Here is a 14,445-nt window from a genome sequence, read left to right as displayed (position 1 = left end):
AACCAGATCAGAGTTCATCTCAGAACAGTTTGACTCAGCAGTCAACCATGTGGCGCATGCAGGGCTTGAAAAGTAACAATAACCACCAAAGTAAGTCCATCCTGGCTGGCAAATGTCTGCAGATGCAAACAAAAATAAATCCATAAAAAGTAAGAGAAATCATTAAGAACGTCTTAAGTGAAAGTTGTTAAAGGAAATAGTTGCTTGTCATGTTTCTGAAAAACCTTCAAATGTTTTGCTGTTTTTACTCCTGACTGAAACATTGGACGTCATTTGTTATGAAATTAACTTTTAACAATCAAATTCAAGAAATCGCCTGATAAAGTCTTATTTTTAACAGCGTAAGTGAGAAAAGTTACTAAAATATGAATACTAAATGAGCTAAACTACTGATCAAGACATTAGTAAAATTAACGATGAATTATTTCGTCCGTACCTGAAAGGACAGTGTATGAGATAGACAGTGGATCATATTTTGTGTCGTACAACTCTTTTAAACAAACTCGCACACTGGTCGTATTGATGTACTGCAAAAGAAAAAAAAGAACAAAAACAATCAGTGGTCTTCTAAAATGAGGTCCAAAATATAATTTTCACAACGCTCACGGTGATATTCTGAAATATTATTTAATCTTCGGAAGAAAAAGAAAACTCATATCGATGTACCTCCCGTGGGGTTTTCGTTCTAGTAAGACATATCAATATCATATCATTTGCATCTAGTAGGTATCTCTCAACTTTCTTGGCTGTCTTGGAGACGCCATCTTGTATTTTACGATTTTCCCCGCATTTAATTTGATGGAAAATAACGGATGTAAAAGGGTACGAAACTAATTCTGCATTGATGTTCCCCCTGAGAAAATTGGAAGAAGCCAAGAACTCTTTCAAACAGACGAGATTTGGTTCGACTGGCGTGACAAAAATGCAGTTTAAATGGAAATGCTTAATAAAGTGAAGAAACAGAATTACCTCTACCCAAGCAGTTATTCCATTGTGTACTGGTTGTCGATTTCCACCGCTAGACGAATGGTTCGCGGAAACAAACACATTTGGGGTGCTGTTGTACTTTTCAGTAAAGCGGATATCCTAGAGAAAAACTCTCATTAAGTAAGCGGGGTGTTATTCAACTTTGACCACTAGCAAACTGAATTTTATAATAACTTACTGAGTGAGTATTGTTTAAATTGGCGCTGTTCTGTGGGTCTGTACACTAACTCTTAAATTTTTTAAAAAATTAATTCTAGGCAAGCTCTCTTGTAAGACGAAAAAGATACCAACCTTGCAATAGGCATTGTTGTAATCTGCAGGTGGATGTTGGGCGTTAGCAAAATAGACTGAACTATGTTCTGTAAAAAGAGGCTTGTGGAGCGAAGAAAACGCCAACCATTTCTAAAAGAGAAAAATAAATAAATGTTAACTAGAAAATTGAGATGGAAATAGTATTAAGTGAGATATCCATAAGCAAACGTCTAAATCAAGATTCTATTTCTTAATTATATGTCTCCATGGTGAAGTATGCTAGAGACCTAGCTGCCAATGCAAAAGACCAGTGTTAAGTGGCTAAAGTAAGTGATAAAGATCTCTCAGTACCTTATGGTTGGTACATAAAAAAAGGTACAGATACTTACAGTATAAACATCGTCGTGAGATCCTGCGTAGTTCTGAAGCTCTCTCAAACAAACTTTAAAGGAGGATTGCGTGATGTCTTCAATCCACACACTGGCAGCGTCACGCTTGAGTCCTGCACGATAGTGCGCTGCGGTAACAAACACTGAAGGTATCACTGAAAACTTTCCCTGCATAGAAAACAAAAAAACAAGCTGTTACCGTTCACGTTCAGCCTACTGATGTTGTTGTTGCTGTTGCCCTAGTGCTGTTTAACAGAAACGAGGATTTGGAAACAGTGCGGGTTAGTGCTCTAATGGCTGAGTGTTAGGTGACACTTTAGTGCCATTAGTCCAAAGGAAATCATATTCTATTGAACGAAATCCGATAACTGTAAACTATTCAAAATTATTCTTCGTGAACTTGAGTTGTAAAATGAAACGAGAAAGTACTTACCGATGGAAAATTGACAGATTTACAAGTCGTTCCAGTCCACCATTGTGATATCCGTTCTTCCCCGGCAACACCACCCGCTGGAGCCCCTTGGTACGTCATCCAATCAACTGTCACGTTAGCTTTTGATTTTCGCTCATTGTAGCCTGCCGCCATCACACACGCAGTGAATCGATCATAACCGACATTCTCAACCCACGACACAGCGGCATCATGTACGTATGACTTGTCACTGGTGTCAATATGATTGACAGTGATCTGAACTTCAAGTGGTTTGTCAGGATAAAACACATAAGGCTTGAGGCGAATTACTTCACAATGAGAATATCCGAGTGAAGGAATGTGTGGCATGTGACGGCGACCTCGCTGGAAAGGAAAACCTTTAAGAAAATAACAATACAAAACACCAATCAGTACAAACAATTTAAACTTTCCAGGTTTTTTCATCGTAATCATCATCATCTTCTTCGACATCGTCAGAAATTTCAGAGTAAAACAATTTCTAACCTTCACAACTACCAGGGTGTTGCACAGAGAAATTCAGTCGCTGAATGCACATTTCCTGTCGAAACAAGCACTCATTGTCGTATGTTGTGCCATTGGATGAGCAGACTGGTTCTTGGTAGGATGGACAACTGTCAACAGCAACGCAGCGAGCATCATTTGGTCCAAACGCTTTACACAGGCAATGATAATGACATGTCACGTCGATGCAAGGATCCAAGTCTGGCAAGACATATAAACAATCAGAACAATTGTGAAGAAACGATTTGATCTTCTAGTACACACTTGCTTGATAGTTACATTGTATCTACACTTCTGCCCTCCCAGTGTGGGTTTGCAAGCTTTTACAAAGATTACTGCAATGAGCAACATCGTAGAGGGGGAAAATGGATACAGGAAAGAGAATGCTAAATATACCAAGTGTTTTTTCAATCTCCAGATGGAATCTTCTTGCCTACCTCCAGTGACCATGTAGTCGACAGTGATAACATCTTTATTGTTGGCGTTGCTGTTGTAATTCTTCACACACACTTGTGCATCAGTTGTAGATGTATGCTGAATAAAACCAAAGATGAATTAAACCCGGCCTGGTTCATGTTGTTATACCGCCGGAATAGTATTAAAAAAAAAAAAAACTGCATATAAACAGAAGTTAGAGTGAAACAAAACCTTGCTGAAATCGCTTTGAAACGGCCCCAAAACAGCATAGAAACACAAGTAACAAACAAAAGAGTTAAAGTAAATGTTTTTATTGAATTTTGTTTCCATATCTGAAGCTGTTATATGCGATTGTTACATTCCCATACAAACTGTTATATTTACGTTGTTACGCTATGTCATATAATATTTACTGGTCCCGAGGAACTTGGGATATTTGTGCCATTACCGGATGAGTGTTTGCTAAACTCACGCAAAGGTCACAAGAAGTATTCCTTACCTCGACCCAAGCGGTGACAGCGTTACAACGTGACCCAGAAAGGTAACCATTGTTGTTGTTGTTGTCCGTGCGTTTTGGCGTCACTAACACAACAGGACGAGCATAAAATGGTTTTGTGAAGTTCACTGTCTGCAATGTAAAGGAAAACAATAATTTAATATCGACTGTATTTCTGCGTGTCTCTTTTAGAGTTAAGGTTGATAAATAATTCATATTGGTATTTATAATGCGCTGATTCCAATGTTTAGATTCCAATACACAGCGGCTTTGATTTGAACAAGAGGAAAAGTATGTTTGACCAATTGGTCACCGAAGATAAAATTGGGTCTTAGAAACTATTTATGACAGATTTTGTGGGCCCACAGCTCAAATAGTTCCATGTTAACAGTCAATTTTAACTTCCTCCATTGTAATGAAAGCATTGCTGTTGTTGCCCTTTTGATGCCCTATTATAAAGAGGATTTAGATAAGAAACAATAATGCCGCGGGCTGGCGATAATTATTCTTACTTGACAGAAAGCGTAGTTATCCTGATCAGATGGTGAGTTTGTATTGGTAAACACGAGACTGTCGGTTATGGTGAAATTGTCAACACTCAGATTTGTAAACGCCATCCAATTCTGCAGAAGAAATAAAAGATATTGTAGTTAAAACCTCTCAATTATTAAAGAAATAAAAACATACACAATTAAGGACTGTTTTAACCAACGTATAAGAGTACATTAAACTATTGGCAAGCTACTCGGCTCAAACCCAGTAGGATGTAGATAATAAGCCTTTTTTCAGAAAAAAAGTTATAAAAGAAGCAACTCTCCTTGTCTATGCATTCAGCTGCTTCCAGTCAACGGTTTCTGCCATATGATTGGTACAAGTAGCTAGAGGTTTATCAAAGAGCTACCAAAAACATACTTTCTTTGTATTATTTTCTTTTGAAATCCAACGATTGATGCTTTATACTGGTACAAAAAAGATTCATCTTGAACAACTTGAAAATGGAAGATGATCGGGCACGTCACATGGGAAGTTGACCTCTGATATATTTGTAACATTGTAACGCATGTAAATATTTTAGAATACCGTTCTTTAGTCAGGGATCATCATGGTTTTCATTCATCTTTGACGAAGTGCATATCTTTGGCAGAGTCTAGTTCATTCGACTGCCGAAAGACAGAAAACGAAATTTCAATTTACTCACTATCCTTATGCCTTTATGGGGTCCATCGAAAATCTTTGCTTCTCTGAGACAAATTTTGAAATTGTCCACGCGCAACTCCTCCACCCACACGGCCATGGCATCTTGAGGTCTCTTGGGAACTTGGTGACTAGCAGTTACAAATATGGTTGGAGGAGTCGAAAACCGCTGAAATGAAATAATGAGAGGAGTTAAGATTAGTAAATTAAGGGAGTGAGTGGGTGAATGACCGAATGAACAGATCAGGGAAAAGAAAATGACCGATAATGGGAGAATACTTGCTTGAGCCTTCAAAGGTTCTTCAACTTACAGACATTTTGAGATTGCAACAGATCTTTTGAAAAACTGACGGAACGTTTGAGATGGTAAAAATACAAAATGCCTCCAATAACAAATTAACATTCAAAAGTGAGTCACGCAACCCGCTACACGCTGCAGAAAGTGTAAATGTTTTCTTAATGAGAGCCCGCCGAGAATATTTTAAATATTCAAAAGAAGAAAAATACGCTTAAGTCCAAAAACCACTAATCAGCTTACTGTTATCGGTTTTGATCTTTCGCATTAGGAACATTTGTGTTTGATGAGGAAAAATAATCTTTGTAGTTAGTCTCAATTGATAAGCGCTTCTTAATTTCAACAAATTTCAACATAGTAACATCATGTTTTTCGATTGCATTGAAACAGTTTTCTGTTTAGGCTTAGCCTTACGTTGTTTGGCAACTTTTGAATTACAATTGGTTTACTTGAGGCAAACTCTCATCAAGAGAGGCGGCTCTTTAGTGTGTTTCTTCAGTTATTGAGAAATATCCCGAATTTAGATATTTATCCCCTGACGCTATTTGTTTCCAATACTTTCTGCTGAGCTATCACGCTATATTTTAATGGTCAGCGTTTGCACAAGTCACGTTTGAAAAGGGCAGATGATTGACAAGTTTCAGTAAAGAAGATTGATTACCTGACTCGTGATTTCCACGTTAAATTTCACGCGAGGAACCGATATCGCACAAGTCTCGAAGTGAAGCCAGAAAGCAGTGACTGGTATTCAACAACGTTGAGCAAACAGTTTTAAGTAAGAACTATCTTACACTTAAATTAAAACTTGAATACCAGCCAAATTTTCAGTGTTCAAGTTCTTCTAAAGAACATCGAGTCAAGAATAAAAAGTCGAAATGTATTTCTCGTAGCAGAAAAGCTTACCGATCGAGAACTGCCGTTGTACCATATTGCAAGTTGATAGAAATATTAACTGGGGAGTTGTTGAACGATGCCCCAGTTAAGAAGTAGCACTAAAGGCAAACCCAGCCAGCTTGTTTGACATCCTTCGTCGTTTTTCCAGACGCTGTAACTTGCAGTTGAATCTGGGTTAGCGTGACCTTTTAGCTCCGAGATTTTAAGCGGACGAAAGTCGTCGCGTAGGCTTTGAGTATGACTGTTCTACGGCCGCTTGAGTTTGTGAATTTGCCATCCAAGGACGCAGTTGAGGCGATGTCCTTCGTCTACTTTTTAAGTGTATTTCAGCCGAGAGGAACCGTCGTATACAAGATATTTGATAATGGTTTCTTAACTGGAACATTGTGACCTTTATGGGATGGCCTACATACTCGCAAAATGAATGCTGTACTGTAGCTGCGCTTTTCTTAGTAGTTGGTGAGGTAATGTTCGCCTTGAAAGCTGCCATTTCGTCTTCTACATATGTCACAACTGGCACTGGAGCTTCTCCGACTGCTGAACTTTGCCTTGCGGATTTCCTTCGTTTGCTTCTGCATTTTCTTGTCCAAGCCTTTATGATTTCGTCGTTTTCTCGTACTCGGAATCGTAAGCGGCTTCCTATATCTCTCTAAAAACTTGTACTTCAGTTCAAAGTAGGGAGAAAGTTCATTTTCACTTTGAAAAAGACTTGCTTGTTTTTAGCTCCGTAGATTGCGGTAATGATTTTGCAACATGATTAAAAGGTCACTTTTGTTTTTGTTGTTGTTGTTTTTTTTTTGTCGCACCAGTGAATAATCACGCACTCAGATACATACAAAAACTCTCAGATACAAAAACTCTCGTTTTTAGGACCCGTTTTTAGAGTCGTAATTTCACTCTAAATACCTCGCCTTGGTAACCAAGATCGGCGCTTTTGATGCTGTAAACAACCTCCTTACGTAAAGTAAAGCTCTTTTCGCCCTAATTCCTTTCAAAAATATTAGCAACTTTTTGACAAATTCTGCACACAAAAAAGACTGGCAAACCGTTTTAGGCAGTTTCTGCCAATATTTGGCAACTTTTTGGCATTTCTTTGTTTTCTTTTTTGCATTTTTGAGGAACTTCTGAGTGGATGGCCAGGTTTAATTCTTTGATCTACAATTTCTACACACTATTTCTTCATCTTTTGTCATACTGATTAGATTAACTGGTATACTGCAATCATCATTTTTTAGGGTTAACTGACGATATAAATATTTTGTATTTTGTATTTTTCTTTCTTACGTCCACATATCCGCAATCGAGGCTCCCTTTTTCATGAAATTTTTATATCTCTTTACTTTCTATACCACTTAACAAAACAAATTCTAACCTGCTGGAAATCGATCCTCTTGCATTCCGTTCCAGTTGTCCAAGAGTTTAAGGATGTGGTGCCAGTTTGAGATCCATGGGGTTTCGTTTCAAATGCAAGATAGTTTACCTCAATGGACTTATTTGAACCGTTGGCATATTCGAGAACACAGATTGTAAATTCACTCGCTTTAACATCTTCTACCCAGACTGCAGCGCCGTTCCGAGGGGTTTGGCTCTTCACGGTATGGCCAACTGTGGCGAGAACCGTTACTTGCTGTCCGCCGTAAAATGGCGTTTGGAAGTAAATCTTCTTACAACCGAACAGCCCTGGTGAGCTTGTTGTTACGTTTTCTTTTCCGGCCTTGAATCCGAGTGCTGTAAAGGAATAAGTAAAAATTTTTTCTTTAAAGTGATCGCACCTACAAAGTTTTAACTGAATGCGCAGCCGATATCCTAGGAATGGACATGTTGATTGCTTTAGGAAGAGATTTAATTCTCAATTTCCTTGATCTGTGCGCCCCTCCCCCATCTTTCAGTTCGCTTCTTCTCTGATCAACAAGACATAAAAACGCCTGAGCTTGCCGTGAGAAGTTGAATTAAGGTTTACATTCAGCGAATGCAACTGAGAGTAGATACCATACCTTCAGTGGCTGGAGCGTCCAGGCAAACCAACAAAACAATGAGAAAGAAGTGCATCGCGTATTGGTGCTCAGACGACATCTTGCTCCGACTGAAAGGGAATTTCACTCTCATGCACATTATAATCATCACAAGGGCAATGCGTGACTGGAATGTACCTGTTAGGACGTGTCGAATTATAGGATATTAACAAATTTTAAACAGCACGTTCACAAAAATGAGTTATCTTGGGGGTGACGCATATAAGTGACGGGTTGAGGATGACAGGCAGAGGAAAATGACCAGTGTAAAAAAATAAGACGGATTCCTTAGAAATTGACGATACTTCTCCTATCCGAGGAGCGTAGTTTATTTCCATCAATTTACAATACAAGAATTGTTTTAAATAACACTGTACTGATCATTATCGCTGTTGCTTTGTGAATGAAAACTACCGACCCCACCCCATGTCCCCTCTCCCCAGTCTCCAGCAGTGCCCCCTTATCCTCCACAAGAATCCAAAATTAAGTTAATCAAATTTTCCAGTTTGAACTTTACACATTTCAATTCTGATCGATTACTGTTCGGTTTTCGCCTTTCTATTTTATGCTTTTTCAGTTGATTTCAATTTTGAATTGTTTTCATGGAAATTTGATTTCAACCCAGTTATAGAGGGGATTATGTCGGATATGAGCTTATCTTTTCAAAGAGGAAAACTCATAAAGTAAAGAGATTTGAAAGCTTCGTAGGCGTTCTCTTCCATCATTTTCTTGTATAGATGATAAAATCATGTGAAATGGGCCGCAAGATATTTTCGTCAGAGTCGTCATTTATTTTGCTGTGTTAAGACTCGCTTTTGTTCTTCCTGTTCTTAGACCTTCTTAAGTTCTTCGGTTGTTCTGAATTATTGTTTGAACACGCCAGGTCATTACATTAGAAGATGGGTCTCAATTGATTGACGTATTTTTTTAGCTAATTTGGTGATTTGCCAGTTTGTTCATTTTAGGTTTTAGGTTTTTTTTTTTTCATTTTGACCGAGTCTCGTTTTCTTTTAATTTAGATCGAAGCTAATGGCGGAATTTGCCATTACCTTCCTCTGACGCATTTTGTATTTTGTATTCATTGAAAGCTTTTTTGTAAAATCTAGTTTCAACTCTGATAGAAATGTGGACTAACTTTATTTATATGCAATCAAACTTTCCGTAACTGGTGACCTTCAGTGGGGCCACTAATAAACAATTGAGCTGTGACGAGAGAGCTTATGCAAGGTTAAAGATTCAGTGTTTTTGTATGTATCTGAGACAATCGCGAAGGGTCTACTTACGGGTTATGGTATGCAATGGGATTCGACTGTGTTTAGTCGTTGTTATCTTAGCTTATTGTACTTTGGTGATGCACTATGTACTCGCGTGGACTACTGAACATAATCAGGTGTTTTTTTTGCGGCTGGAGAGGCTTTGCTGAATTGTTCGAGGGGAGTTTAAGAGAACGGTTTTCTATTTCCTTGTTTCTCGGCTGTTGTAAAGTTATTCAGTTCAAGAATACTTAAATTCATTCTGTAAGTGTCGGGTGGTTTTTGTTTCTTTGTGTACGTGGAAGTTCTTTAAATTTTGTAACAGTAAGAAAGCGTGCCATGAGCGCTCGCCTCTTTAATCCGCTTTTTTCCCTTTTGTTTTTATGGTAACGCATTTTAATCATTCTGTAAAATTTTTCCGCAGGAGGGTGATTTTATTTAACCCATGAAACAACATCTACTGTAGCAGTAAGTCAAAAAAGTCATAACTAATAAAAGAAAACCATGAAATTGGTATTCAATAGCATCTAATTGTGTAGCAACTATTCCACGGGTTAGGTAAAATCACTCTGAGATTGACACCTTATTGATCCTGAATCCACTTGGTATTATTACGGCCGAGAGAATAACAGACACGTTGTGACAGAACAGTCTTTGAACTAAGAATGCCCATTTAATTAAGGACAGTCTTCTGGGAAAATATAAAATAGAAGTCGCAGTTGCATAGAGCAGTCTCCTGTGAAGTGGTAGAGATACATTTTTTTTCTACCCCATGTCCCCTCTGCCCAGTCATCCACGGTGCCCACGTATACTTCACAAGAAACCAAAATTTATGTTTATCAAATTTTCCGGTTTAAACTTTACGCATTTCAATTCTGATCGATTAACGTTTTTATTTTCACTTTTCGAATTTACGCTTTGCAGCAAATTTTCAGTTCATTTCCATTTTGAATTGAATTGTTTTCATGCCAATCTAATTTTAACCCAGTTATAGAGGAAATTATGTCGAATTCTAGCTAATCTTTTTAAAGAGGAAAACTCGTAAAGTGACTAGAGATTTGAAAGTTACGAAGGCGTTCTCTTCGATCATTTTCTTCCATAGATGATAAAATCATCTGAAAAGGGTTATTTTCGTCAGAGTCGTCATTTAGTTTGCTGTCAAAGACTCGCTTGTTGATCTTCCTGTTCTTAGACCTTTTTAAGTTCTTCGGTAGTTCTTAATTATTTTTTTCAAGACACCAGGTCATCACATTAGGGGATGGATTTCAATTGATTGATGTATTTCTTAGCTAATTTGATCATTTGCCAGTTTGTTCAGTTAATGTGTGTTTTATTCATTTTGACTATAGTTGTTTCTTTTACTTTGGCTCGAAGCTGATGGCGGAATTTCCCATTGCCTTCCTGTACGCTTATTTTGTTGTAGCTTCCTGTGTAAAATCGCGTTTAGTCTATAGGCTGCAGGGCTGTTTATATGTTCGTGACATATTGTCATTATTGGGAGCTGAGTGCTCTAGGGTAAGATGGGAAGAATAATGGAAGATGGGGAGACGGAAGGAGTTTGTGTACGGGTACAAGAAACGAGACACAGGCAAACAGAAACAAGGAAACAAAATCTAAAAATACAAAGTAATCTAGTTTTGACTCTGCCAGATATTGCGTGGATTTAACTTAATATATATGCAAGCGAACTTTCTGTAAGCGGTGACCTTCAGTGGGGCCACTAAACAATTGAGCTGTGACGACAGAGCTTATGCAAGGTTAAAGATTCAGTGTTTGTATAGATCAATCACGAGGCCTCTACTTTCAGGCTGGTATCCGATGAAATTCCACCGTGTTTAATTGTGGTTACGTTAGCTTGTTGCATTTTAATGATGCGTTAGGTACTCACGTGGACTACTTAACATAGTATTGGGGAAGTGCTTAAGGGGAGTAGAAAAGAACGGTTTTCTATTTTCTTATTTCTCGCAGTTTTATAGTTTGTCAGTTCATGAATAATTATATTCATGCTCTAGGTTAGGCCGTATTTCTTTCTTTGTAGAAGCTCTTTAAATTTTGTACTCGTAAGGAAGCGTGCCATGAGCGTTCACCTCTTTAATCATGTCCCCTCTGCCCAGTCCTCCGCGGTGCCCACGTATATTTCACAAGAAACCAAAATTAAGTTTATCAAATTTTCCAGTTTAAACTTTACACATTTCAATTCTGATCGATTAACGTTCTTATTTTCGCTTTTCCAATTTACGCTTTGCAGCAAATTTTCAGTTCATTTCTATTTTGAATTGTCTTCATGCCAATTTAATTTCAACCCCGTTATAGAGGAAATTATGTCGAATTTTAGCTTATCTTTTCAAAGAGGAAAACTCGTAAAGTAACTGGAGATTTGAAAGTTGCGAAGGCGTTCTCTTCTATCATTTTCTTCCATAGATGATAAAATCATCTGAACAGGGTTATTTTCGTCAGAGTCGTCATTATTTTGCTGTCATCAGACTCGCTTGTTGTTCTTCCTGTTCGTAGACCTTCTGAAGTTCTTTGGTTATTCTTAATTATTGTTTCAAGACACCAGGTCATCACATTAGGAGATGGATTTCAATTGATTGATGTATTTCTTGGCTAATTTGATCATTTATGAGTTTGTTTATTCATTTGATGTGTGTTGTATTTCATTTTGACTGTAGTTTGCGTGGATTTAACTAAATAAATAAGCGAGCGAACTTTCTGTAAGCGGTGACCTTCAGTGGGGCCACTAAATAATTGAGCTGTGACGAGAGAACTTATGCAAGGTTAAAGATTGAGTGTTTGTATGGATCTGAGACAATCAGGAAGCCTCTACTTTGGGGCTGGTGTCCGATGAAATTCCACCGTGTTTAATTGTGGTTATCTTAGCTTGTTGCATTTTGATGATGCACTAGGTACTCACGTGGACTAGTTAACATAGTATTGGGGAAGTGTTTAAGGGGTAGAAAAGAATGGTTTTCTATTTTCTTCTTTTTTGCAGTTTTATAGTTTGTCAGTTCATGAATGATTAAATTCATGCTCTAGGTTAGGCTGTATTTTTTTCTTTGTAGAAGCTCTTTAAATTTTGTACCCGTGCCATGAGCGCTCGCCTCTTTAATCAGCTTGCATTGCTGCATTTTTTATCGTCACGCATTTTAATTCAATTCTTTGACATTTTTCTTGCTAGATTGATTTTATTTAACCCGTAAAATATAGCTAATATTTAGTTCAAAAAGTCAAAATGAACGCAAGAAAACTAGGAAATTATAATCTAATAGTATGATCTAATTTTGTAGCAACTGTTTTACGGGTTAAGTAAAATCACTCTGAGATTGGCACCCTGAAAAGATATTGAAACGTTCCAAAATTGATCCGAAATCCTCTTAGTATTATTGCAGCCCAAAGGATAACAGACACGCTGTGACAGAGCAGTCTTTGACCTAAGAATGCCTATTTATGGACAGTTTTCTGAGAAAATATGAAAATAGTAGTCGCAGTTGCAGACAACAGTCTCCAGCTGTGAAGTGGTAGAGATACATTTTTTAAGACATTACTTATTTTAAAAGCCAGAAATAGAACACATATTTTCGAAGCTCAGTGAAAGAAAAGAAAGCACTTTATGACATCGGACTGCATAGTTTAAGGAGTTGTTTAGCTTACGAACACATGTAATTTTTAACTTGATTGAAACCTCGATAATAAAGTGACAAGGGATCGACTTACTAGAGAAATCACTTGCTCCCTGTAACGCGTGTTCAGCGATATGATAAAGCATAGACCGAACCAGAAGGCTTTTGGTTATTATGTCTCAATTGAATTTTGAACTGTTATTAAATGGGCAAAGAGAATCTTCGAGCATTTCCCGGTAAGCTAAGGCAGTTCTTCTCACGACTTCCTGCCGGGCGAACTGTTCAAGCAGGCTATTTATATTTCTCCAAGATCTTTTGTAATAAGATCCGGTTGTTTTTCTTTACTGAATTTTCGTTGTCTTCTGTTCGTCATTGCTCGTGCTATAACCCCGCTTGCTGTCGATCGTTTTATTGTTGTTGTTGTTGTTTTTTTTTTAAATCGACGGCAAGTAAGCTCGTACGAGCGGTCTCCTCCCGTGGAAGGCGACAGTGTCCAAAGTTGAGTGTCATGACTCCAAGAAAAGCCTTTTGTGGTAGTTGTTAACATCACTTTCATTTGTTAACGGCTTTAAATTTCTGACGCACGACGTCGAGAGCAAAACGAGTCAATTTGAAATCGTTGTTAAGTTGTAAGCAAGTTTTGATGCAAAATTTAAAATAAAAGAAAGTTTTAAACTTTTACTTGCCATAAAAGTTAAGAACACTTGGTGATAAATTACATTGTCAACCGTCGCGCTACGATCGCTGAGATAGAATTGAGGTCTATCTCAGCGATTGTTGGCACGGTGATCACTCTGATCACCGTCTGAAGAGTTGTTTCCATATGTTGTACCGAAACAAGTTCAAGACTTCATTGCAAACTTTAAATACAACTACTACGATTTCCCTAAAGGCGGCTTTCACAGAGGCAATTAGATACGACTACCATGATTTCCCTAAAGGCAGGTTTAGCAGAGGCAATTAGACGTTGACAATTCTCAATCACAGTGATAAAAAAGATTTCTTTTCGGCTAGATAAGAACGAACACAAACACAAAACAACGCGTTATTTTCACCCTGCTCTATTTTATTGTTACAAGCTTTTATAACGGTGTGCCTGACAAGTATTTATTTTCTACGTTGGCACTCTCAAAAGACAATTCATAATTACTACAAACAAAAAAAAAACAAAAAAATGCATACTCTATCATACTTTCTCAATATCCTTTTTCTAAATCCCTTTTACTTGAATAAGATAAGAAATCAAAACCAGCTGGAATCATGTAACTTGCAACTTATCCTGGTATGATGTTCGTGGAATTCAATCAATTGAAACTCGGCATCAAGATTCTCCTTCTTAAGGGATAATTTCACGGTTCAGTGCGTGTACAATGCAAGTCATAGCGTGACTATAAACTACTACCTTGTTCATTGTTTTTACTGAGCCACATGTAGTTCAGCAACTACAGACTATAATTTGTGAAACCAGAAAGACTGATGCCCAAATTTTATCAAGATGTCAGCGGATTTATCAAGCAAAACTTCGAATTCAGTTTAGTCAGTTAAACGTTAAATTTTTTCATTCGGCGGCTAAGGTCTTACTCTGGACACGCACACACGTTATCTACTTTTATTCGATTGGTGGATAAACAAAAAGGTATTAATTAAAACATAGAGTAAGAAATTCTAATGAGAAACATTA

The 14,445-nt window shown here is 37.6% G+C and overlaps 3 protein-coding genes across 4 annotated transcripts in view; all 3 read right to left on the bottom strand.

The window, feature by feature from the left end:
* Positions 1 to 51, bottom strand: part of LOC145494540 (uncharacterized) — a 3,780-nt gene extending 3,729 nt beyond the window's left edge. Inside the window, exon 1 of the mRNA XM_081474033.1 lies at positions 1 to 51. This exon is cut by the window's left edge and continues 259 nt beyond it. Coding sequence (XP_081330159.1) covers positions 1 to 18 — 18 coding nt within the window. The 5' untranslated portion in view covers positions 19 to 51.
* LOC145494542 (uncharacterized) overlaps positions 1 to 14,445 on the bottom strand; it is a 29,362-nt gene that overhangs the window by 5,648 nt on the left and 9,269 nt on the right. Inside the window, exon 3 of one of the 2 annotated variants that reach the window (XR_014050265.1) lies at positions 14,138 to 14,183. The exons of the other annotated variant lie outside the window; for it this stretch is intronic. The gene's annotated coding sequence lies outside the window, so the exon portion shown is untranslated. Of the gene's footprint in view, positions 1 to 14,137; positions 14,184 to 14,445 lie in introns of those variants that run through there. 2 annotated transcript variants of the gene reach the window in all.
* On the bottom strand, positions 411 to 3,190 carry LOC145494340 (uncharacterized). Its single transcript, XM_081473782.1, has 7 exons — positions 3,021 to 3,190; positions 2,566 to 2,784; positions 2,062 to 2,438; positions 1,629 to 1,796; positions 1,279 to 1,389; positions 970 to 1,086; positions 411 to 527 (listed from the first exon to the last, which is right to left on the bottom strand). Exons 1-7 carry the CDS (start codon positions 3,031 to 3,033, stop codon positions 411 to 413), a joined length of 1,122 nt encoding a protein of 373 aa, XP_081329908.1. The 5' UTR covers positions 3,034 to 3,190.

The sequence above is a fragment of the Orbicella franksi genome, chromosome 8 (genome assembly GCF_964199315.1).
Source record: "Orbicella franksi chromosome 8, jaOrbFran1.1, whole genome shotgun sequence".
NCBI classification, from domain to species: Eukaryota; Metazoa; Cnidaria; class Anthozoa; order Scleractinia; family Merulinidae; genus Orbicella; species Orbicella franksi.
This window is presented reverse-complemented; position numbering and strand designations above follow the sequence as displayed.

Bases quoted from the DNA above. Each gene is read 5' to 3' on its own strand.
- LOC145494340 (XM_081473782.1), bottom strand. The intron at 2,439-2,565 runs GTTAGAAATTGT...ATTTTCTTAAAG, and splicing joins ACACCCTGGTAGTTGTGAAG to GTTTTCCTTTCCAGCGAGGT. The intron at 1,390-1,628 runs GTAAGTATCTGT...TTTCTCTTTTAG, and splicing joins CTCACGACGATGTTTATACT to AAATGGTTGGCGTTTTCTTC.